We start from the raw sequence: 26382 nt of genomic DNA, 5'->3' as shown, positions 1-26382 counted from the left end.
CAGGGTAGCCCTCTAAAATTCCTTTCGAACTTAACTTTTTGTGATTCCCTCATGTGAGGTACAGTTTAAATAGATAAAAATGATAAGCAATAGAAGGAAGTATCCTGACAATCAGAGAAGTGAGTATAGTTGCTGGTTATTATCACAGAAGTTCTACAGTAAGTATAAGGAGCTCTGAAGAGAGAGGACCTAGGCTTCGCAGAAGTTCTGGCACAGATTAGTCATGTGGCTTCAGACACATTGTTTAACCCCTTCGAACCTTAGCTTCTTCATCTGCATTAGATGCTAACAAATTTGATTCTGCCGATCTCCTAGGACTGCAATGAGGGCCAAATAATATAAAGTATGTGAAATCACTATAAATACAATAAGGTGATATATGGCTCTTGAGCTGAGAAATGGCTTATTTTGATAAGAAAGGGCATATGTTTAATGAAGTTGATTTGCTTATTTAATATAAATTTAGACAAATATAATACTACAATAACAAACAAATTTTAATTGGTAAACAAATGGCTATGCATTTACTATTTAATATGGATGTACAATTGTGTCAGTTTTTGTTCTTGTTTTTGTTTTTTATTATCGGCCATAAAAAACAATGGGTCATTTTAGGTAAAGATGAACAGTTATTGGAAATAGATCTTGGGCACAAAATTAATAGAAGCCTGAAGAACGTTGCATGAAAAATTGGTAGGAACCAAGAGAGCTCTGGATTGCTACGCAGAATTCACAGTACAAATATAGTTCACACTGCTGCTCTTGTAACAAATGTACCTCCAAATACCCCCATGTAACCATGACATTTGTTCAAGTTTCAAATTCCAGATAGCTCCCAAAATATTATACAATGAAGGATGCCCTTAAAAAGAAGGTTGAGATTCTAGTGGAAAAAGGGGGAGGGGTAAGCAAAAAAAAGTGTCCTCCAATATCCTACATATCATATAACTGCAATTTTATTGATCCATCTTTTAATTCAATATTATCTGCTACTTAGGATTTGGGACCCTGAAGCTAAGTTTTTCCTTATACTTTTAAATAAAATTGTTTGAAATCAAGGGCACTTGTTTATTTTGTGCAAAGTCTAGTGACATCAAAAGAGCCAGAGAAGAAATATTTTAGGGGGACAAATTCTGAGATGCTTGTTCATAATTATGATTTCAGTTTATCAAAATTTGAATGATCATTGATTATTTTTTTCTTCTACTCAAGAGAAATCGTTCAAAGTGAAAGAAACTACTTGTATCACTATTGTTGCTGATTAAACGATTGTTATGTTTGAAAAATATGAAAAGCTTTGCTCTAGATTAAACATGGCCTAAATTTGCAAATATAGAACATAAAAGCTGACACTTGTTTAATGAAGTTACCTAGTTTTTTAAAAGTTCACATTAACAGACAACTCCTTAAGCATCTGTCTTGCATGAACAAATTGTCTGCAACCTTGGCATTTTATGTGAGTAGCCCCACATCTATCTATGGAGGGCTGTCCTAAGATCCTGGGTTTAAATAGAGATGACCTTTTCCAACTCACTCACTTCCTCAAAGATACTCAATGTGCACAGTGTGCATTCTTCTGTCCTCCACGCCAAAGGTATAGCGTTTATCTGAATATAATAAAACATATTCAAAGTAAAACTGTTGCATGAGTGCTGCATAAATGATCAAAATTTGACTGTTTAATCTCTTGCCTAAAGCATCTTTCTCCAAGTCTGTTCTTTTATTGTAATTACTTTGAAATTCAAATACATAGTTTTATTTTCAATAAATAAATAATGTAGATGGAATCTCTAGGGGCCTAAGGCAGAGTAAGATGAAGATGAAGGGCAAATTTGTAAAAAAAAAAAAAAAAAAAAGAAGAAGAAGAAGAAAAGAAAAAAGTTTATATGTGGAAAAATTTAGATAATTTTTTCTTACTCAGATTTTTATTTTTGTTTAAAATGTTTTATTGTTTCAAAAATTTTTAGTATTAACAACTCCCTATTACTTGCATCAGTGAGAAACTGGGGCTCCTCTAGTACCTCAGTTTTTGAACTGTTTTATCTTCCAACTGAAGACTTACTCATTCCATCATTTATTGCTAACCTTTACCCAAGTATCACATCTCATAGAAATTCCAATGAGGTTGAAAACCCATTTGCTGACTTCTACCAACAACTTTTGGGAAATGAAATAAAAAACACATTTTAGGTAAAATATATCTATTGCTTTGTTCATTCATTCAGCAAACATCTCTTGAGTACCAATTATGTGCAGACAACTGCTCTAGGAGCCAGAAACGTATTCCTCAGCAAGACCAACAAGTTCCTTTTTTCACAAAACCTAGGTTGCTGTAAAAAGAGAATGAAAGTAATTCTTAAAAGAAAATATTAGGTAACGGCAAGTACCTTGATGAAAATAAAGCAGGGAAATTTCTGGGAAACTACTTTAGGTTGAAAGGACAGTAAATGCCTCTCTAAGGAGTGACCCTTTACGTTGAGTTGACTGGGAGGAGTCAACCATGTAGCTCTTGAGAAAGAGCATTCCAGACAGAGGGAATACTCTAGGGTAGGAATGCGTGTGGTATGTTCAAGGAACAGAAGGAAAGTGGGTGTGTAAAGCAGTACAAGATTCAGTAGGAGGTATATATAGACAGTGGGGCTAAACCCAGTCAGTTTAAGTAAGCCAGGGAAGGCCTTAAGATTTTATCCTAAGTGGGGTAGGGACTGCTGAAGAATTTCCTTTTCAATAGTAATATTAAATAACTTCTATCTTTTAAAAATACTACTTTGGCTGAAGTGTTGGGAACACATCGTGGTAAGTCAAGAGTGGACGCAAGGATATTAGAGGCTAAGGTAGATACTTAAGTCAGAAGCTGGTGGTCTTAACTACATTGGTAGTGGTGAAGACAAAGAGAAGCATTTCAGATTATGCTCTGTAGGTAAAGTTAATAGGATTTGCTAATGGAATGGAGATAGGAGAGATTTAGAAAGAGTTGCTATTGATAAATTAGGGAAGCAAGAAAAGAAAGAGTTGCTATGGATTCTAGAGGAAAACATGCTGTTGTCATGGAAGCTAAGAACAGAAGGAGTTTCACGATCAGAGAGTGATAAACTAAGAGACTGACTTAGATAATGGAAGAGGGACTGTTTATTTGCTAGTATAGAAGTAATTGCTGACCTTGGTAAGAGTGGTAGGGTGGAAACCCAATGAAGTGGACTGAAGAGACCATGGTGGATATATACAGGATATATACATCTCTCTTAAGAGATTTTGTTGTGAGGGAAGGCAGAGAAATGAGAGAAGCTAGAGAGAAGTTTGAGGTCAAGATGAGGTTTTGTTTATTTGTTTTTTAAGACCAGTGACATTGAAGCACATTTATGCACTAGAGAATATAAATTAGAAGAAAGGGGGAGAAACTAAATGAAGGAAACTGATGGAATAATTATAGGAGCAAAGTCCTATAAGCAAGAAGACATGGGATTCACAGAAGGCATGAAGGGGTCACCTTTGAGAGGAACAGGCACACTTTATCCATTTTAATAAAACAGAAGAAAGAAAATACGGGTACAGATGATGGTAATTGGTAGGACTTCAGGGACATGATGGGTATTGAAATTCAGTTCAAAGGATAGAAGTCTCATTGTGCTAAAGAAATACTGGTATCAGTGAGCCGAGAAGATGGGAAGTGGCAATCTTGCCGTGAGCTGAGAGGGAGAATGGGGTGCAATGAAGCCTAGGATTCTAGAGGAATGTAATTTATAAAAAAGAATTAAGGGTCTTAAATGTATACATTAGCTATATTTTGTTATGTTTTTCTTGAAATGGCAGGTAGTTGTCCATAGAACAACTCTGACAAATAGGTGTTGGCATTCTCATTTTATCTGTCTTTTATTAAGAGCGAGGTAATTAATGGAGGCATGGGGATTGAACCTAGGACTTCGTGTGCTAAGCATGTGCTCAAACACTGAGCTACACCCTCCCCTTATCCTTATTTTAAACCCAAGGACACTGAAGCACAAAAGTTAAAGGAATTCACCGAAGGTTATACTGCTAGAAAACAGTGAAGTCCTTGGAATACACAGGCCCACGTTACTCAGAATTCCACATACTTCCCACTTTACTAATCTGAAGGAAGACCTTCTAGCATTTAACAGTTGACTAGACTGGTGGATAAACAAAGAGGAGGAATCAAGGATGATAAAATTTTCATCCTAGACAACTGGGAAAATGGTACTATTAAAACTATTTTGAAAATGTCTATTGTATATAAAAATATGACACAATCTGTTTTAGGTACAAACTGAGCTATTAGCTGAGCATTCTCATAAAGACACCAAAAGACACTGAGAGATCTGAAACTGAACGTCGTCAGAGCAGGGCTGGCAATGCAAACCTATCTTTCACCCAGAGAGCAGAAACAAACAGGCATGTTCTGCTTGGCTTATCTATTTTTTTTAAAATTATAGACAACTTGTAAAATATTAGCTTTTTACGAATAAAAAAAAAAGTCTATTTAAAATAAAAGGAAGGTCAGAAAGTCTGGTGGTGTCCATATGCCCAATTGGTAACAATTAGGTGGAACTTAGTGTCTAGTATCACTCGGCTATTTTGATGGAGCAGATCTAGTTTGTTACAGATCCCACCCAGACTGCCACCCAACATGGAAGTTGCCCACTTAGCTCCTGTAGGAAATTGAGTTTGCAACCTAATATGTATATTCATTAATTCCTTCATGAAAAAATAATTGATATTGTCAGATACTTGATAATTGGAAAAATAGCAATTGAACAGACTTCAGCAAGAAAGACAGACATTGAACAAGAAAGTGCATCAAGTATGCTGTCTATTATGATGGGTGGGGAAACACTGAGTACTTTGGAAACATTCAGCGGCATGTTCTCCCTGAGGAATATCATTGAAACTAAGACAGATAAGTAAGAAATTGGAAGTTAGGTATTGCTTAAATACATAATGCAAAAGAGAAAATGAAGGAAATGAGGCTGGAGAGATTATCAAGGCCTTCCTTTAGATAGAGAGTTTGAATTTTATACTGAAATATATGGAAATTCATATAAAGGCTTATCTGAATAGCAGCAAGAGCAGATACGTATTTTAGAAAGATAGTTCTAGCTGCACTAAGTCATAAAAGGTTAAACCCAGAGGCAAGGAGACCAGTTAGGCAGAGCTTCCAGAAATCTGTGAGAAGTGATGATGGCCTGAAGATTACACAAAGGACACAGAATGGAAAGGATTTGAGGAGGCAAAATTTATTTTGGATTTGTCAAAATTGATTGGATTTGTCATCTGTTTGATATCTTGATTTCTGGGCAAGGAGCAAAATGTGTTACAGGTGACTCCCAGGTTTCTACTAGAGGATGCAGGATTAAGCCAAAAATAGGAAGGTATGGGACCTGGAAACCGGAGCTCAATTCAGGGGAGTAGCAGATGAGTATCTATGGAGGCCATATGTACATCACAGAGAGAGAGCAATCTGCCCAGACTGGAGCTGGCTGTACTGGGTGCAGGAGTGAGGCCCTCCAGAATAAAACATGGCCTTAGCAAAATCTGACGTGCTTTAGCATTTTGAAATATAACTGTTGGGCATTTGACAGAGCTGTTTGAGTGAAGAATATATGCATAGAAAACCAAGCAAGTAAAAAGTGAAGCAACTTCGAAGAAAAAAAAAATTTATGAGAGAAAAAAAAAAAAACCCCACAAACAAATACTACTGATTTAACCAAAAATTTGGATGTAAGTATTTTGGGAAGATGAGGAAAAAGGAAGAGTGATAGTGGTTGTGGTGGTACAAAGTGATACGACTTTTCATCTGTAATAATATGAAATAAAGAGATGATATCCATCTATAATTGATAAACAAAAAGTAAAGATGCATGTGTACTCTTTAGAAATATAGAAGAAAGTGCAAGAAATAATAGCTTAAAAAAGTTTAAAGCAGCTATCTTTAGAAGAGGGATGATGAGATGCAAATAAGGGAACAATGAATTGATACAATGCTTTTATAGAAATAAAAATTAATTAAAAAAATTAAAACAGAGAGAATTGAGCTGGAAGAGAAAAAAAGCATCAGGGGTTAACCTTTTGGTAGACTGGACCAAAGGACCTATGGTACTTTCTTTTGAAAATGATCCACAACACTAATAAATGTAAATGATGCTCAAGTAAATTGTATCATTTGAGCAAATTAAATGACATAAAAGTGAAAATGTAAATTTATAAAGGAGGGCCTATCTATTATTTTCAGTAGTTCTTATAATAGTTAATTGATTATTACAGGTTTTAGTGTTATTTGATTCCCAGCTCAATCCTTAGTATATGAAGCAGTTCTAAGTCAGAGACAGCATTCCTACTAATGCAGCAATTTGGACTCACTTCTAGGATGAAATCAACCTTTAGGAAACTGATGGAAGATTATTTCTCTGGAGTATTTTTTTAAGTGGGTTTTTTTAAAACTTGCTTCTTTTTTTTAAAATTTACTTGGTTTTCTATATATCTATACTCTAAATTATACTCTAATTTCTCTAAAGTACATATTAGCTTTAGAATAATTTTGTGATACAATTCTTGACCAGGGACTTCTGGGAGTCAGGCTATTCTCAGCTTGTTACAGAAACATGAAATTATGTCAGTGTGAGTACAAGGCTGACCTTCCACAGAACTGGCCTATGGTCATATGTAAAAATCACCATGAGAACATTTGCTTCCAAAAATTAGTACAGATATGTGAGCTCCTGGGTTAGTGTCTGGTATAGCATATATGTGGTACATTTTTCTAGAATGATAATTAACACTTCTAAGAGAGAATCGTGAATATGTTATGGAATCAAATACAAAATTTATCTAAATTATAAAGACAAAAAATCATGTTGGCTGCATTCTGTTGGTGGAAGTCCTGTAGTAGACATTTAAGAGGATCTTAAGTAGACTCCATAGTTAGGGGCAGCTCCTCAGGTGCTGAGAGATGTTGGGAAAAAGAGAAGCAAAGGATATGAATAATATAAGCCCACACTTTTGGCCTTCTAGGTGGTATTTAACTTTGAAGGCCAGCTCCAGAATTCCACTAGAGCTCACAGTTGTTGAGAGGGAGAGCATTCAGAAGTGAAGCATTTGGTGTGGTGGAAAGCAGAAGAGCTTTAGAATCAGGCAGATTTGAATTTGAATTTGCCTTTGGGGAAGGTTTTCAATCTTGGTGCCCCCCCCCCATCTTAGAGATACCACCTACCTTGTCGAATTGTTTGACCTATATCTTATTTTTATCATCTATCGATCTTCTAATTTTTCTTCATTGATACAGATTAAATAAGATAATGTGTGTGAAGTGTGGGTATGGGGACTTCAGTAAGTGGTGGCCATTTTTATGAGCTGCAGTACCATAAAGAACATCCCGAAGGTGACTTTCTTCTATAAAATGAGAAATGATAGCCCCCCTTTACAGAAAGGAAGTTATTTTCTTTTCTGAATTAATAGTGATATATAAAAAAGAGGAAATCTTTTGCAGATATGTATTCTTCCAAAGTTTATATAAAAATTATTTTTTAACAAAATCCTAGAGATATTTAGTCTTTCTATATAAAGAGACAGTTTGCTGTTTCTGTAATGAACCCAAAAGAGCAATAAATGAGTTTAGTCTTGACCAGAGATTAGAGAAAATACCAATATTCTCCCTCTCTCTTTAGAACCTTTTTATTCCTTCTCGATTCCCTGGTAACGATGTAGCGTTACTGTTGATTTTTCATCTTGGCATGTGTGTGTGTATGTGTGCATGCTATTTGATTGCCTAGAGAGTTAAGTTTTCTGTTTTCTTTAAATTTTAAGGGGATGAATTAAAGGTTTGTTCTCCTTTCTTGAGGTTGCAATAAAGGTTAGTTGTGTTGCATGTAACTGCCATGGCTTTCAATTGTCTCTTTTCTATGTGTCAGTGGCCTTTAATAGGAATAAAGGTTCTCGTTCTTTGTCCTAAGTAATTAAGAATTGACTACATAAATGCTTGTATATACGTTCACTACATGAACTTAGCCATGCACATTAATGATGGCTGCCTCTGTCGCTGGCAGTGAAGCACTGCCAGCCAGCCACCTGCAGAGGAGCTCTCTCGGGAGAGATGGAGCCCAGCCAAGGCCATCGGGGCAGGGCATGGAGGATGCCAACAGACAGAAGTCGGAGCAGAGTCAAGGGAACTGAGGGAGTGAAGGCTTCTAAGGAGGGAGTGATGACATTGTCAAATGGAATAGGGAGTCCAAGTGAGGCCAAAACTAGATAATTCATTAAATGGGGCGATCAAGTTTCATCTGTGACTCACAGTAACAAGTTCCGGGAGAGCTTCTCGATCTTTCCCTTTTCTTTAGGTTATCACGCTCATCTGTTCTCATGTTCTCAGCCACCGCACTGAAGACTCACGTATCTGTTGGGCTAGCCCAGCCCTGTCCCTCAGTCATCAGACCGATACGTGCTTTCCAGACTTAACTTGAATATTCACACTCAGCTCAACAAGTCTGATTGCCCCCTTGCAACCTGTCTCCTGTCCTGTAGTCTCTGTCTCAGTTGGTGACTATCTATTCAGTCCCCAAACCAGGACCTTGTCATTCTTTACTGTTCCTACTTACTCACCTTCCAGAGCACGTCAATGGCCAAGTCCTATCAATTTTGCCACCTAAATATTTCTTAAATCTAATCTCTCCACCCTGTAAACAGAGCCTTTGTCAGGCCCTCATCATCTCTCAGTGGACTAGTGTAGCAGTCTCTTTCTCAGTGTGTCTTAAACCTGCTTTTTCTCCCCAGTTTATTCATCCCACAGCCAACAGTGATATGTCCAAATGTAAATATGACCAGGCTACAACCAAGGTTAAGCCTGTTGCTTGTCTCCTCTCTAACTTAGAGGGAAAAACCATGCAACTGAGCATACAATGCTAATATGAGGCCTCCCGTTGTCCAGCTACAGCTTGCCTGTCCAGCTCTCACTTTTGCTCTCACAGAGAGTGTTGCTGGAATACAAAGCTCCTTCTTGCCTCTAAGCTCATGCTGTTTCCCTTGCCTCATCTGCTACTTCAAGATTTATCTCAGTTGTCACCTCCCACAATCTCCATTCTTCACTCACCCTGGCACAGTTATTCAACTATCCTCATGCCTACGTATCACCATGTGTACAATTCTACAACTGCACTTACCAAATCTATTGTAGTTATTCATTCAATACATGTTTACTGAATACTTATTCTACTCTGGGGAAATAAGATTGAAGAAGAAAGACACCAAAATATGGAGCTATGTTTAGTTATTCTTTTTTTTTGACAGGAAATGCAATGTTCGGTTCAAAGCTGGGAACTCACTGAATATTTGTTGCATAAATAATTATGATTTTGCAAAAGTGGATTGAGAAATACGTACAGAAGATTATACAAAACCACAGGAGAGAGACAACTAATCCTGCTCTGCTGCAGGGTCAAGGAAATTGGCTTGGCAGAAGGGCACTCGTTAAAGATAAGACTAGAACAAGGTCTGGGTGGGCTTTTTAAATGATAAATTGAGCCTGAGAAAACATATGGAACTTGCTCAATCGCATGTGACCAGTTAAGCATGAAATCAGAATTCAAATATAGGTCAGTTTGATTCCAAAGTTTATAATCTTTCCATAATGACAAGTGGAAAAGAGACTCCAGCTCTAGCATGAATCCCCTTCTCTCTGGTTTACTGACCTACACAGAGTTGGTCAGCACAGGTTGGGTTTTGGTACCTAGAACTGATTAAGACATAGATAGTTAAAAAATTATCTATCTATCTATCTATCTATCTATCTATCTATCTATCTATCTATCTATCTATCTTCACTAGCTTATACTGTTTTTGTATGTATACATATGTATCAGCTTATACTAATATGAAAGTCTAAGTTAATGCCATTCAACCCAGTGGCTCATGTACCATATTGATTACTCTCTAAAGACAAAGCCAATACTTTTGTAACTGTCAATTACCAACTAATAGTTATTAAATTTTTTAGCAACTAGTAATTATTAAAAAAGCAACAAAATAAAATCCCTAAGGTACACCTGTGCACGCATGCGCATGCACGAGCGCACACAAACACACACATAACTTGTCTTAAGTATTATAGAGATATCAGGAATTTGCCCTAATTGCCTAGCAACAATTTAGCTAGGTCAAAATTAAGAACATAAATGTTGTGCTTTCATATCCAGCTTTCACCTTTTCGTATTTTTTTCTTGATATTATGAGCTTGCAAGCATCATGGGTATGTAAGTTAAAGAATTTTTCACCGAAAACTTTTTAATGGAAATTGTTATCAAGTAGAATGGATATGGTAAGGTTCTATGCCTTGTATATTCAAATAGACAGCTTTTTTCTCCAATAAAACAGATATATTCCTTTCCTTCTAAGACAGTGACAAATGCTAAAATAAACTTGCTGTTCCAAAGGGAGAGATGATTCAACACCACCATTGGACAAATTGTTGCTGAAAAGATCTGTATTTTAAAAACAGCAGCAATGATATTTATTGTTTTCTAGGATAAAATGCCTGGGGATTTATTGTAGTTGCCATCTTTCCACAGGGAAGAAAAGAGCTCTTCTCTGCAGCACATTCAATATTGCTACAATGCACTGGAAGGGATTGTAAGTCTTCCATTTCCCTACAGCTTCAATCTTATTTGATGCTACCAGTGTTTGTCTAGTCCCATGCCTCCCACACCAGCCCATAGCTCCACTACTACCCGAGACCTTCAGGTGTCGTTGGACCACAGAATCATCCTTCCTTTGACTGCCCATAGATTACTGGTACCTAGTCTTAATGACTTCTCCTTCCAATCTGTCTCCCTCCTCACCCTTTCTGGCAGTGACTTAACTAGGACTCTCATTATTTTTCACCTAGATGTTTTCTAATCCTCCATCTGCCTAATTCTGGTCATAGGTGTCAGTTTCTCAAAAAAAAAAAAATGTTTGTTTAGCCAGTCACTTCCAGGCTTATGAACATTTAAGGGGGTGGACGATAATGTGAGGGAGCAGTGTAGAATAGGTGGAAAGGCATGCAAATCCAAGCATCCAAAATCTCTTAGGTTAAGGGCAAAGTCTAGGAATGTTTCTCTCGTAACAAAATGCACTTTACAAAGCCCTCTCTCTGTTGTAGTATTTACCTAGGATTTGCAACATTGCATTTTATTTTTTGTGTGCATTTCTAACCACTAGTTGACTGTATGCTTGAGGGAGGGGATACTTTGTTATTTATCTTTAGGTCCTGGCATTGTGTCTGTCACTGACTAGATGTTCAAGAGGTGCTCACTGAATATAAGCAGTCAGGAAGGAAGGGAAATGGGAAGGAAAGAAAGGAAGAAAAAGGAAAAGGGAGGAGAGCGGGAAAGGACAAAGGAAGGAAAGAGGAGGGAGGGACTAAGAAAAGGAAGAAAAAATTGACTAAATGTCATAATTAGAAGCTTGCAGTTTCACCAGGTGCATCTATAAAACCACTTTTTACTCTATTATTTTTGAGTTGGCTCTTTTCTAACTGAAGATAATTATTAACACTTGTATTAAACTAAAGAATTTTAAAGCATTTTATTATAGTGTGCACAAATAATTATTTCTTTGAAACAGCTTTTGATTGAATTTGGAAACGCTATATCCTGAACACTTTTAAAGGGATTCAAAGGAAGAACTTCTAAGAAACCAGCCATTCAGTAATGCCAACTCATTAGACAATCAGTTCTTCTCCCAGGTGGCATCCACTTGTGCCAACATATGGCATCAATAACCGTCTCATTGAATATTTATGATTTTACATGAAACTTCTCAGGAAAAGTGTTTATCTTTTTAAAACTCACAAACAGCTAATACTTTTTTTTAAAAATTTGTGGTGGAAAAATAAACATCTTATTTCTCATTTTTTTCTAAGGACCTATGTTTTGGGATCTAGTCATTCACATTCATGACATTTTCATTCTGTCCTTAATTTTCCAAGCCTGAGTATAATGGTGATAATAAAAGGCTAATCCAAATTATAATAGTTTGCATTTATATAGTAGTTCACGGTTAGCAAAGTGCTATAACATAGACTCACATTTACTATAATTTAGGTCCTTGCTGTCAAAAGACAGTCACTGAATCTGAGTCTTCTTCCCGAACTCCCCTAGGATCAATATAATGGGGTGAAGGTCCCCGCAGTCTCGTTTGCTTTTTCCTCCCAGACTGCCACCAACTTTTGTCAGTTGTCACTATTATCTTTCCAAAGCACATACCTGGCGGTGTAGAGGGGGAAAGGCACCGCAGTAGAACCGGCTTTGTAGCAGACACAGCTGAATTTGAACGCTGGCTCTGGCACTTCCTAGGTACATGACCTTGTAAAAGTTAACCTCCTGAGTTTTCTCACCTGCACAGTAGGGATAATAATACCTTCCTCACAACATTGTTGCAAGAAGTAGGTTTGTGTACTTTAAAATCTAGGTTAGTGTCTTGCATCTATATAACAGGCAGTCAAGAAATGGCATTATCTTATTATTTGCCACTTCCCTGCCTAAGAATATTCATGAAAGAACAGCTATTTACTGAGAAAGTGCAATGTGTCAGGCATTGCATTATATGCTGCAGATGCTGCCGGAACTAAAGAAGCTTACGGTCTAATAATCTCCAAACCAAAAGCATCCAGGCTTCAATGGGGATAAATACAAAATATATGAAAGTCCACAGATGGAGCATGTAAACCAGTCTTAAGCTGTGACCTAAAATGTGTGAGGACCTGAGCCTGGAGAAGAGGGGTAGAGGGGAGGTGGGAAAGGCTGGGGTGAAAAGCTTCAGCTGGAGGCCTGGTGTTTGCAAAGGCAAGGCAGAACACAGTGGGTGCAGAAACTGTCAGCTCCTTGTGTGGCTGGAGATGTGGTAATGCAGGATGGTAGCAGAGACAGCATGAGAAAGAGACAAGATGAGAAACTGGAGAGGTAGAGGGCATTAAAAGCCACATTAAGAAACTTGGGCTTTGTCCCAAAGAGAGGAGAGAACCACTGAAAAAGTATAAGCAGAAGATGGACCTGATTACATTTGCTTTGTTAAAAGTAACATGATGTGACCCATCACAAATGTCCTTAACCTGTTGCACAGAGCCAGCATGGGCTGCCAGGGATGTGCAAGTTCCTTGGAACTGGATGCAAAGGAGTATTTGTGTGTGTGTGTGTGTGTGTGTGTGTGTGTGTGTGTGTGTGTGTGTGTGTGTGTGCGCGCACATGTGTTTGCATGCGTGCATGTCTGTATGTGTTTTTCTGGGGATAGTATCTGTAGGGTTGACTCAAAAATGATTAAAAATCACCATCCAAATACCTCGGGTAAAGCCCAGATACTTATACCTTTTCACATTCTGGCTAAAATCTATGTTTTCTTTTGTTTGTTTGTTTGTTTTGTTTTGGTGGGGCGGGAGGTAATTTGGACTGTCTCTTCCTTCTCCAGGAATTCTCATATTCCTTCCCCACCCTTCCTTAGCACAAGCACAAATCACAGTCACAGAGTTCTGATGACCCAACTGGAACGAGAGGTAGACAAATAGACTAGCGGACTAGAATTAGAAAGCACAGAGACTGACCCATACTTATGTGGAAATTAGATATACAGCAGAACTTGTCTTGCAAATCAGTGGGAAAATGATTACCTATTTTTAAAATGGAACAACTGGTCATCTGTAAAGAGAAAATATTGGATCCTTTCTTCACATGATTCTCAAAAATAAATTCCAAATGAGCCAAATCAAAGTATTAAAACTTTCAGGAGGAAAAAAATAGGAGACCATCTGCACCCATTAAAACTGAGAGATGAATTTGGCTATTGTAAATGTCTTTTATCAAAAGATACCATAAAAAAGATTGGAAAAATAAGCCATCTATTGAGAGAGCTGTCAAAGAATTAGTATCCAGAATATGTGACAAATATTCTTTCAAATGAGTAAACCATGAAGAAGTGTTCAGTTTTTTTTTTTTTTAGAAATAGGTAAAATGTGTTATAATTTTACATACCACAGATTGGAAAACTTAGTCTGAAAATATCAAATTTTGGAAATAGTCTGAAGAAATGAGAATTCTTACCCCTGCTGGTGGGACTTTAAATTGTTACAGCCACATGGGAAAAAAAATTATATTACTTAGTAAATTTGAACATATGCCTACCTCCTCAGAGAAGCATTTGTATATGCACACTAGCAGATGTATATAAGAATATTCTTAGCAGCCTTGTTCAAAAAATTGGGAATAACTTAAAAGCCTATGAACAGTAGGATATGTGAGAAAATGGCGTTATATGAAGCATAAACTAGTAAAGGTGAGTCAATAGATTATAAACACGAACATGGAATAATGTTAATAACATGGCATTGAATGAAAAAGTCAAGTCACAGAAGAAAGTATGACGTATTATTCCATTCATATAAATGTAAACAGACAAATTTTTAAACACTTTTTATTGAGTTATAGTCATTTTACAATGTTGTGTCAAATTCCAATGTAGAGCACAATTTTTCAGTCATACATGAACATACATATACTCATTGTCACATTTTTTCTTCTCTCTGAGCTACCACAAGATCTTGCATATATTTCCCTGTACTATACAGTATAATCTTGTTTATCTATTCTGCATATGCTTGTCAGTATCTACAAATTTTGAAATCCCAGTCTGTCCCTGCCCACCCCCCCCACCCCCTTGGCAACCACGAGTTTGTATTAAACAATATATACTTTTAAGATTATTAGACCTGTGGTAACAAGTGAGGAAAGGAGAAATTGGTTGTTTGTTTGGAGGGTCAGGGAAGACACAAAGGGATCTGATTGGGAGGGACATAAAGTAGTTTTCTTAAACTGGATTGAAGAATATGGGTCTTTATTTTATTATCGTAATTTTTAAAAATACATACTATATATACTCTTGTGTGTGTATATTTCACAGTAAAAAATTTAAAAAGATGCATACAATGCATACAATGACCTGGAAAAGACGTGGTTCCTCTGTTTGAGCTCCCAATCTGCAGCTTGTTTCAGCATCTCTGTCCTTCCTTGTTTTTAGACCACTGTGAGTTGTGAGGGTCTCTTTTGTTGCTTTTCTGTTATACTGTTAACCTTTTTTCTGTCTTCTTAAGCCTCATGCTGACCTCATTCATTCTCACCCCTTCATCTTTTCTAATGTAAGCATTTCAGGCTACAGTTTAGTCCAGTTACTCTAGGTATATCCTGCCATTTTAAACACATAATATTTTATTGTTCGCTTGTATTTTGTAATTTCCAGTGTGATTTCTTCTCTGAACTATAAGTCAACTTTAATTTTATATATAAATATCCAAATATAAAAGCTTTTAAATCTATCTTTTTATTAATAATTTATAACAACTGCATTATGGTCTAAGATTCTGAACTTTGTATTAGTAATTCTATTAAGTTTGTTAAGACTTTCTTTATGTCTAGTACATGGTTAATTGCAAATTTTTCATAAGTACTTTTTTAAAAAGTACTCTGTAGTAGTTGAATTCAGTGTTCTATGTGTCCACTAGGACAAGCTAGTGGCTATTGATTCTTCTATAGCTTTTCTTTTCTATTTTTAATTAATTATCAAGAGAGATGTATTAGAATACTCTATTATGATAATAGATTTGTAATCTCCCCTTGTAGATAGGTCAAATTTTTCTTTAACTATTTTAAAACTATGATACTAGGTGCATGCAAATTTAGAATTATATATTCCTGGTGAGCGGAAGTCTTTGCTAACATGTGGGCACTGTCTCTCCAGTAATGCCTTTTGCTTTAAATTAGTATTGATACTTTAGACTTCTTTAAGCTAATTTTGTCAGGTTTTTTTTTATCATTTTTCCATCAAGTTTTGGGTGTATCACTGGTAATAAGATATAGCTTGATTATTTTTAATTTTAACCCACTCTATCTGTTTAATTGGAAGGATTAATACATATTTATTAGTGGCTGTTATTGGTATATTTGCATCAGTTTGTTCCATTCTATTCTACATTTTCATTTGTCTTGCTTCTTTTGAGTATTTACTTGTTTTCCATTATATTTATTAAAGATTTTTTCTCTCTTTCCATTTATTTTTCTTCTAACAACTAGGAAATTATACACTTATTTATATTTCCTTAACTGTTACCCTAGAAATTTTAGCATACATATTTAACTTAAATATAAAGTTAATCAGTGTCTTTACCCTACTCTCAAACAATGCAAAAATCTAAGAATGTTTTTAATCTGATTACCTTTTTCCTGATACATATGCCTCTGTTGTTCAGAATTTTAGTTTTACATTGGTTTTTCCCCAGCTTTGTTGAGTTATTATTGACATATAACATATGTAAGTTTAAAGTGCACAATATGATGACTAGATACATGTATAAAATGCAAAATGGTTACCACAATAAGGTAAGAAGTTACCAACACAGTACCACATCTCAATCCTTTCACATAATTATGATTTGTGTGTGTACACTGATAACATTTAAGATCTACTTTCTTAAAAACCTTCAAGTATATAATTCATTATTGATAATTACATTCACTGTGGTGTGCATTAGATCCCCAGATCTTCTTTATTGTATGGCTGGGAATTTGTGCCCTCTAACCAACATCTTCCCATTTCTCCCACCACCTCTCAGCTTCTGACACCCACCATTCTACTCTCTATTTCTATGAGTTCAGCTTTTATAGACTCTACATATAGGTGAGATCACACAGTGAGTGTTTGTCTTTCTCTATCTGACTAATTTCCTTTAGCATAATGTCCTTAATGTCCATCCATTCTGTCACAAAAGGCAGGATTTTTATCTTTTTGTGGCTGAGTAATATTCCATTGTATAGACAGTTGACTCTTGAACAACAGAGGGATTAGGGGCACAGACCCCGACACAGTCAAAAATCTGTTTATAGTCCTCCCTTGGTATCTGTGTGGGACTGGTTCCTGGACTTGCCATGGATGCCAAAATCCAAGGATGCTTAAGTTGCATAGTTGGTCCTCTGGATCCATGTTTCCATATCAGAGGATTCAACTAATTATAGATTGTCTAGTACTGTATTTATTGAAAAAATTCTGCATATATATGTATATGTCTCACATCTTTATCCATTGATCTGTTGGTGGGCATTTAAGTTGTTTCCATGTCTTGGCTATCGTGAATATGCTGCAATGAACACAGGGGTGCAGGTATCTCTTCGAGCTAGTGTTTATATTTTCTTTAGATATTTACCCAGAAGTAGGATTTACTGTATCATATGGTAGTTCTATTTTTAATTTTTTGAGGAAACTTAGTGCTGTTTTTCATGTGTCTGTACCAATTTACATTCCAACCAGCAGTGTACATGGATTCCCTTTTCTCCACATCTTTCCCAACACTTTTTTTTTCTTGTCTTTTTGGTATAGCCATTCTAACAGGTGTGAGTTCATCTCCCATTGTGGTTTTGATTTCCATTTCCCTGATGATTGGTGATGTTGAGCATCTTATCATGTACCTGTTGGTCATTTGTATGTCTTCTTTGGCAAAGTATCTATTCAAGTCTTTTGCCCTTTTTTGAATTGTTTTTTTCTGTTCCTTTTTTGCTATTTTTTACTACTGAGTTGTATGAGTTTCATGTATATTTTGGATATTAACCCCATTTCAGATAAACAATTTGTAGATACTTTCTCCCATTCCATAGGTTGACTTTTTATTTTTGCTGATTGCTTCTTTTGCTGTGCAGAAACTTTTTAGTTTGATGTAGTCTCACTTGTTTATTTTTTGCTTTTATTGCCTTTGTTTTTGGTGTCATATCCAAAAAATCCTTGCCAAGACCAATGTCAAGGAGTGTTTTCCCTGTTTTCTTCTATGAATTCTACAGTTTTGGTTCTTACATTAAGTCTTTAATCCATTTTGAGTTAATTTTTATGAGTGGTATAAGATAGGGGACCAGTTTCATTCTTCTGCATGTGATTATCCAGTTTTCCCAACAACATTAAAAGACCATCCTTTTCCCACTGCATCTTCTTGGCTCCTTTGTCAAATATTACTTGACCATACATGAGTAGATTTCTTTCTTTCTCTCTTTCCCTCTTCCTTCCTTCCTTCCTCCCTCCCTTTCTTTCTTTCGTTCTTTCTTTCTTCCTTCCTTCCTCTCTCCCTCCCTCCCTTTCTGTCTTCCTTCCTTCCTTCCTCCCTCCCTCCCTCCGATCCTTCTTTCCTTCCTTCCTTCCTTCCTTCCTTCCTTCCTTCCTTCCTTCCTTCCTTCCTCTCTCTGCTGTTTTTTCTTACTTCACTCAGAGCCCAAACTGAGAAAGTCATGCACTCACCACTGACTTCTTTTGCAGGACCGATTTTTTTTTTTAATTCACTCACTAAAGGTGTCACCCTTAAGAGACCCCAACTGTGTATGGAGTGGTCTCTAATCCAATCTCTGACCTCTGTTCAGACCCCAAGCAGTCTTCTAACTTTCCAATTGCAAAAAAAAGACCTCAATCTTCAGCCACCAGAGACCAACAGATACCACTAAAGAAAAAGCTTAATACAGACACATTTAACTCGGTATATTAGTATTTTCTTGTTATTCTGGAATTTGAGAAATCCCCATACTTAACAGCCAGAGCTCAGCTATGCATTAAAAGAATATGTGTGTGTGTGTTTGTGTGTGTGTGTGTGTGTGTGTGTGGTTTTGCTGCACTAAAAAGTTTTTCTTTGAATATTTAGTCCATCATACTGCTGAAAACAGAAATGTCTTTATCCTCAGTGGTAAACATAGACCATACCATGTAATAGGTATATGATAAATACATTTTAAATGCATGTAGATGTTGTGGACTCAGAGCATTCACTCCAAGATCCAGGTATCCCCATACTGTCAAACAAATATTTGAAACTAGTTTGAGTTATACATTCTTTGAATTAAGAGTATCTTTAGATGCTACAAGTGCAATATGATCTCTTTTTAGCTTTCATCTGGTTAACTTATGCTGGTTTTCAAGTGATCCATGTTTTCATTACCTCTCCCAGGAATACTTTCATGAGTCAACCCCAACACCATCATCAACATAATCCAGGGCAGATATTCTATCAGTATGTTTTCATCATATGTAATATTTACCTTGGCGTAGTCTTTCCACGCAGCACTTAATATCTAAATATTAAATTGTAAACTAAGTTACTGAGCTCGGTTGCTGTGTCTTGTTCATTTTGTGTCCCCTGTACTTAGCATACTGTAGCTTGTAGCAAGTATCAATGAATGGTTTTCCATAAATTAATGAATAGTACTTTTTAGAATATGCATTTTTGTTCCCAAATATGTTTTTATTTTCAACGCTCTGGCATTTTTCTTTGTGTCAACTCTCTTAGAAAACAAGTAACCATTACTTTTTGGAGTCAGTAATTTAAATTGCATACTCTTCTCAAACCAATTTCTGTCAGAGTTAAATTGCTTCCTTCAGCCCAAGAAAAAGAGCACTTTAATACACAAATATTTTAAGACTCAAAACAATTTTTTTGAAGTGTGAAATATCATTATCAAATGAAAGGCAGGGTAACCATAATCATTAACTGTCTTACTTTAATTAGCTATTAATTATATTTGCTATTTTATACTATATGGAAGAATTACAGCTATTTTTTGATCATTCTTTGCTTCATTTTCATTCAAAGCTTGAATATTAAAAGAATCGTTAAAAGTCCTTCTTAATTTCTTTGTCAGTTTACAGACATCATGACTCATACTCAAAAGTTCACCGATTTGTTTATGAAATTGAGATTCCACTGAGATTGTTTACTTATCTGAAACTTCCAAACCAGTGAAGTACCACTCTCAGCTGGAACTTACCACTCTCCTCATTTTCCCTTTCCTTATCTAAGTATACTGTCAAGGATATTTATTCAAGATACACTATGTACAAGACACTGTGCTAGTCACTTTGATATATACAAAGGTGAAACAGGTTGATACCAAGATGAATCAGACATGACTCCTGCCTTCAAAGCTCTCATCATCTAGAAAAGTAAGAAATAGATTATTATATGGGTTTACTTCGGTATCTGTATAATGGCTAGTTATCAAACTCTTACTATGTGCCAAACACAAACAACTTCACATTTTAACAAGTAATTCATTTCTTCAAATCCTAGGCTATTGATTGTAAGACACACCATTACCTTTATTGTAGTACCACTAAGAAAGAAACACTGCTTAAGAAGTACAACTTAATCTTTATTGAAAGATGCATCCCAAGTATCAAAGATGTTAATATGTGAAACAAAATGTAAGACTTATAATTGGTGACGTATAATAACTCATTTAATCCTCTCAACAATCCTTCAAGTTAGGTAATGTTATTGTTCCCATTTTACAGATAGGAAATTGATAGGGCTCAGAGATGTTAGGTAACTTGCCCAAGATCACACAGCTAGGACGTAGATGTGTGGGGACTGTACCAACATTAATCTGATTCCAAATGACATGCTCTTAGCCTCTCTACCAGAGAGATCTTAGATTCTCTTAGGTAATAGAATGTTTAGGAGTTTCCATATCATTTGTTCCTAATGTGGCTTCATTTAAAACTGGAATACAAGGACTTCTATTAATTCTTGAGATAAATTGAGAATTTAACTGAGATGATGAGACTTGAATTTATACACCAAAAACCACTACTTTAAAAATAATTTGTCTGAATTTTGTATAAAATGGTAATAGTAATCAGACTAAAGAGTAGTTAGTACATCTTATCAATATCAGACATGAGGCAATTGACTTTTTTTTTAATCTATGCATCTGTAACTAACATTATGTGTAGATGTAATGGTCCTAATAGAATGATAGAGTATGGACAAAAATTTAAATTAACTTTTGCATGAGTGTAGACATCTTTTTTTTTAATTTTTAAAGAAAATTAATAGTTAGTGGAAATTATTCATCAAAGTCCTCTTTTTTAGGTTTTATAAAGATCTTTATATAAGCAACGTTACTGTTTCGAATAATGAAATTCTAGCACTACATGCAGTATTGCAAGTAATCTTTGTAAGGAGCCAAAAATGACTAACCAGAAGCAAGAAACTACATATTTTATATTAAGTAACAACTAGAAGTCTATTTTTTGAAAAGTTAGTGAGTTAAGAACTAACAACCATGTGCTACGTTGTTTATGCTTATAAATTATGAATTACATGTGAAAACAAGCAGTAGTTAAATGTACTGTGGGCCAATTGTATAGTCATAGATACAGAGACTTCATCTGTGGAAATTCACCAAAACAGAATTAGAAATGTCAAACAGAAAAGATCTCATTAGGATAATTCTTCCAGGGATGAATCAAAATTTCTGTCCAGCTGTTCAAATCTTCAGTAGTCAAGATGAGATGGACATAGCTAAAAAATAATCTAACTTACTGTTTCCGGAAACATGATACTGGAAATACCTACATAAAAAATAGCCAGATCACTAGAGTGCTTGTTAAAAATGCAGATTTTGACCCCCATCCCAGACCCCCGATATCAGTACTTCTCTGGGTAAAGCTCAAGAATCCACATTTTAAACAAGCACATCCTCCCACGAGTGTTTAAATCCATGCTGGATTTGAGAGCCATTGCAGTAACACTTGGCTCTTCCCCATTAGTACTTTTGGACTGGTGGCAGAAATAAACCAATCAGTGGTGTTTTTTTCACCAAATATGAGGGATTGAATGTTTCATTTGCTAGATATTTATGAAACAGTGTTAGAGGACACAAAAGAAATGTCAGCCTCTATATTCAACTGTGTTACAGTTCTTGCATGTCCCATAAACAGCTGTTCGACGTGAGTAAATGAAAGTGATTTGTGGTTGTGGGGAAAGAGAATTGAGGTCATCCTGGTAGCCGTGGGAATAGAAAGGAAGGGGCAACTCCAGAAATTATTTCAAAGGGAAAAATCAATTGGCTCAGTGGCAAATTGAACATTAATATTAATATTAAACAGAAGCAGGGAAAAGTAGAAAACCTCGAGTGTTGAATCTGCATAGCAAAGAGCAGCGAGGCACTAACATGGGGTTGGAATGTGAAAAAGTTCGGAAAAGAATCCTGAAGATGGGAGTGGAATAAAGTGACTACTTTTTGTAGTTGGCCCTTTTATTACATTGGCAAAGATGACTAATTGAATTTTGTTTCTAAGTGTATGTATGAATGGATTGAACCAAATTGAGACCTAATTAATCATTATTTTCTTTTCACAGCAATTGTTCAACTGTCAAGCTCTAAGAAAACTAAGTATTCCTGATAATGACCTATCAAATCTGCCAACCACTATTGCTAGTTTAGTTAACCTTAAAGAACTCGACATCAGTAAAAATGGTAAGATTCTCATCTCATCTCTAAATAACTTGAATTCTTTCACTGACAATGTGCTTTAATGTTTCCCCTTAGCAAATGATATAATACTTTTTCTTTGATTTTGTTGCAACTTTAACTTAATTTTATTGAAAAGGTAAATCCTAAATTATAAATCCAAGACAGCAAACTTCTCTCCCCTCCCCTTGCTAATAATGTCCCTGACTCCCTCAAGCCTTATTTCCCTCTGCATTCAGATACATGATTAAATCTTTTCTAGAATATTTTACTGACTTTACACTGTTTATTTTCCTCATTTTTCAGAGTAAAGTATTTTTCCAACACGTCTCAAATATCGTCTGCTCAGCATGGCCTACCTTTAACCCACTCTCAATTTCTCAATTTCCCTTCGTCTGCTCCATTTTTGCCCCATAGCACTGACTTTTTCTTCATATATATAATTTACTTATTTTTTATGGTTTTGTCTATCCTCTCCTGCCCTGTAATGGAGTTTACATTATGGGGCAAGAAAGATTTCCCACTGTTTTGGTCACTGATGTATTTCAGACATCCAGAGCAATGCTTGGTGAATAATAAGTGCTCAGTGGTATTTGCTATATTTTTGGCCAAATTTGTTATGTCTGGTGGTTTAGTTGATATGCATGTTGATGTTTTCCTTTAAGTGTTTGTGGGAGTCTCCTATATCCTCATATATTCATTGAATCTTCATTTCCTTCTAAATGGACTTGGTTCTCCATTTTATTAGAATAAAGCAAGGATCAGTCAAAAAGGGTTATGTCTAGGCACCATGAGGATGTAAAACATGACCTCTCCATCATTAAGCTAGTAGGCTAAATTGCGTGCGTGCGTGTGTGTATGTGTATTACTTTGGTAACTTCAGGTAATAAGCTTGGTGCCATAGGGACAGGCATGAGCAACACAGATCCCCTGCCTTCATGAAATTTACATTCTAGTACATACATTAGACATTAAACAAGCAATTATGGATGATTAAATAAACAATTGAGTTTGAAGCTACATCGGTGGTGAAGGGCATGCATACAAGTAGAACATAATCCAGTCAGTGTGGTTAGGTAAAGTTACTCTAAGAAATGATAGCCAATCCCAGACACGACAAACAGAAGTTGTTATTCAGTTAGGTACATAAAGTTTTGTTTGTGCTGGATGAATAAATTCTAGAGATGCGCCGTCCAGCACAGTGCCTGTAGTTAAAAATACATTATTACTCACTCCAAACTTTGTTGGGAGGGTAGATCTTATGTTAAATGTTCTTACCACACACACACACACAAAAAAAAAGGAAAAAGGAAAAAGGAAACCAAGAGATATAAGGAAACTCTGGGAGGTGCTGGATATGTCTGTTACCTTGTGTGTGGTCATGGTATCACTCGTGTTTGCATGTGTCCAGAGTCATCAAATTGTGTACATTTAGTATGTGCAGTTCTTGGTGTATCAATTATTCAATAAGGATTTTTTTCTTTTTTAAGAAGAGAAATAAAGGGAAAAAAACTAATTTTACCTAGCTTTAAAAAAAAGTTAAGACTGGCTTGGCATTCTAGGTAAATAAGGATCTTACTTTAACCTGTCTGTTTAAGGACTACCAGCAGAATCTCTTAATCACATGTGAAGATGACATACTTAAGAAATTCTGGACCATCTTTTTAAAAATTAAGATTCTGCTGTTATTATCCATTGGAAGCATACCCTGTTTCCATTCCCTGTTTGATTTTCTTAATAGCCTTCATGAGAAACTGACATACTACATTTTTAAGTTATTTGTGTTATTGTCTAGATTCCCCTAACTATAATTAAAATTCAGGGAAGTACCAGTTTTTTATTGTTGTTTTGGTCACTGATACATCTCTAAAGCCTAAAACAGTGTGTGGCATATTGTAGGAGCTCAATAAAATTTACTGAATTAAGTCGTGAATGAACGGTCCTTCTGGAACGTGGAACACTTGTTGAAATGTGCAAGTTAAAATTGCTAGTGATTTCTTCAAGTCTGTGAAAGTCATAGAAAGCTTACAGTGTCACTGGAGAGAGAAGACTAACACCTGTAAACAATCCATGAATATCATAAAACACTATAAAATGAAGTGGTTAATGATAAGGCACAAATTACAATTGTAAACTCTTAGAGACTAAAAAGATAATAAAGACTGCTTTATTATTAGGGAAGAGTTCAAGTAAAGAATATGGCTTGAGGAATTCCATGAAGCACGGTAGCATCTGAATAAAGGAGAGCATTTTATTTGAAGGACACAAGAGCGAAAATGAGGTGCACACACACCTTTCTCCACCAACTTGACTTACCACTTAGACAGCTTTCAGGAAGACAATCCTAAATGGACCATTTGCTGACTTAGGGAGAAGACAGCAACTAGATTTAGGCTCACTGAGAGATGACATTAGGTCTACCTTTGTTCTTTTAAAAATAAATTTACAGGCCGCATATTTTTATGGCTTGATACTTCTGTACTTTAATAGCAATTAATTCAGTTTGTATATTTATATACATTCACACATCAAATTCTATTTTCAAATCGCAATTTATGAGAAATATCATATGACTAAATATAACATGTCTTTGGCCTTCAGGTAGGTTTGGCTGCAAAGTTCGAGTAAATAAAAATATATCTTATTCTTACAGAGAATCAGATGAAAACTCATCACCAACCATAAACCCCAAAATCCTGAGACATATGACTTTTTTATGAGCATTAGAATGATCTGCTAGTGGCCCTCTTGCATCAAGAAACTTTTGTTGCTAGGTTAACTGTAATTTATATTTCTACTCAGAAGTAAGTCTGTGAGCATCCTTAGAAGTCTTAGGAAGTAGTGTCGAGGGACTTTTAGTTATACTTATGATTGCTGTATGGTGGAAGTATTTATGCCAAAAGACAAGCTAGATGTGACAAATCATTCTGCAAAGTTAGTACAGTACAAAAGGTTTGATGAGCATGATGATATATCAGCCATTGCTGGAAGTTACATAAACAGTGAAAGATTTCAACACATCAGCCCTTTCACAAAATCATACCTAAAAAGCTGTCACTGAATTCTATGGCAGAGACCTAGACAGTTACTTAAGGAGCTTAATACATCCTTTGGGGATCTGTCAAGTGAAGAAAGAGCAGAAAATAAGTGCCGTTGTCAGCATCATAGTTTGACAAGGTTGGAATAGCCCCAGTGGAAAAGAGTCAAGACATGAGAGATACAATCAGTGTTGGTATTTAGGGACAGAAGATAAAAGGTTTACTTTGAGGCAGGGACTCATTCAAGTCCTAGTCAATTTTTACCTGGGTAAAAATTTGCCTGGATTGTGTTGGAATTTGATGAATGACTCTTTATGATGAAACTGTTCAGTTGGAGGCTGTGGTTAAACCTGATCTTGGTTGTCCCTGTGCCTCCAGTCTTTACTTCTCATGTCTAATTCTTCCACCAGGCAACCTAATTCACCATTTTTCCTTCCATAACTTAAAATTACTATTTTATATTAAAACCTTTAAATAAGCAAACTATTGTGGGCAGAAAGGTATCTAGAAAATTTGTGTGAATAGTTTTCACTACCTTTCTAACCTATTAACCCACTTCCCTTCCATTTCATCCTCAGGTAATGCCAAATTGTCATCCCCAAATGCTTCACTTGGTTACTGTGACACAAGGCATGATAGCATTTTCTTTGCCTACTTCCTCCCACTGTTGTCTCTCATCAACCAGAGTCCTCTTTATCTTTAAAAAGGCAGTTCTGATGTCATTTATTCTGGAAAACTTTTCTCACATTCCATACACAAAGAGAACTAATTGCATCGTCCTCTGTTACATATCTTTTTACCTCATATATGCTTTTGCTTTGAACATATCTCACTTTGTAGTTTAATTTCTATATATCCCTATTTATTTAACTATATTGTAAAACCCTTGAAATCAGGGACTACCTTATTCATTTCTCAATTTGGAGCTACTAGCAAAATACCCATACATGGCAGGTGCTCAATGAGTGTTTGGCAGGTAAATAAACATTATACTTTAGCATTCTTTTAAAATATATAATACATATTTATGTTATATTGGGACT

General features: G+C 35.8%; 1 protein-coding gene across 7 annotated transcripts in view; it reads left to right on the top strand.

Annotated features, from left to right (window-relative positions):
* LRRC7 (leucine rich repeat containing 7) overlaps window positions 1-26382 on the top strand; it is a 430080-nt gene that overhangs the window by 160885 nt on the left and 242813 nt on the right. For all 7 annotated transcript variants that reach the window (XM_064493462.1, XM_064493461.1, XM_064493460.1 and 4 more), the window contains exon 4: window positions 22190-22307. In XM_064493462.1, the coding sequence (XP_064349532.1) occupies window positions 22190-22307 (118 nt within the window). The remainder of the gene's footprint in view (window positions 1-22189; window positions 22308-26382) is intronic.

Source organism: Camelus dromedarius, chromosome 14, assembly GCF_036321535.1.
Source record: "Camelus dromedarius isolate mCamDro1 chromosome 14, mCamDro1.pat, whole genome shotgun sequence".
Taxonomy (NCBI): Eukaryota; Metazoa; Chordata; class Mammalia; order Artiodactyla; family Camelidae; genus Camelus; species Camelus dromedarius.
This window is presented reverse-complemented; position numbering and strand designations above follow the sequence as displayed.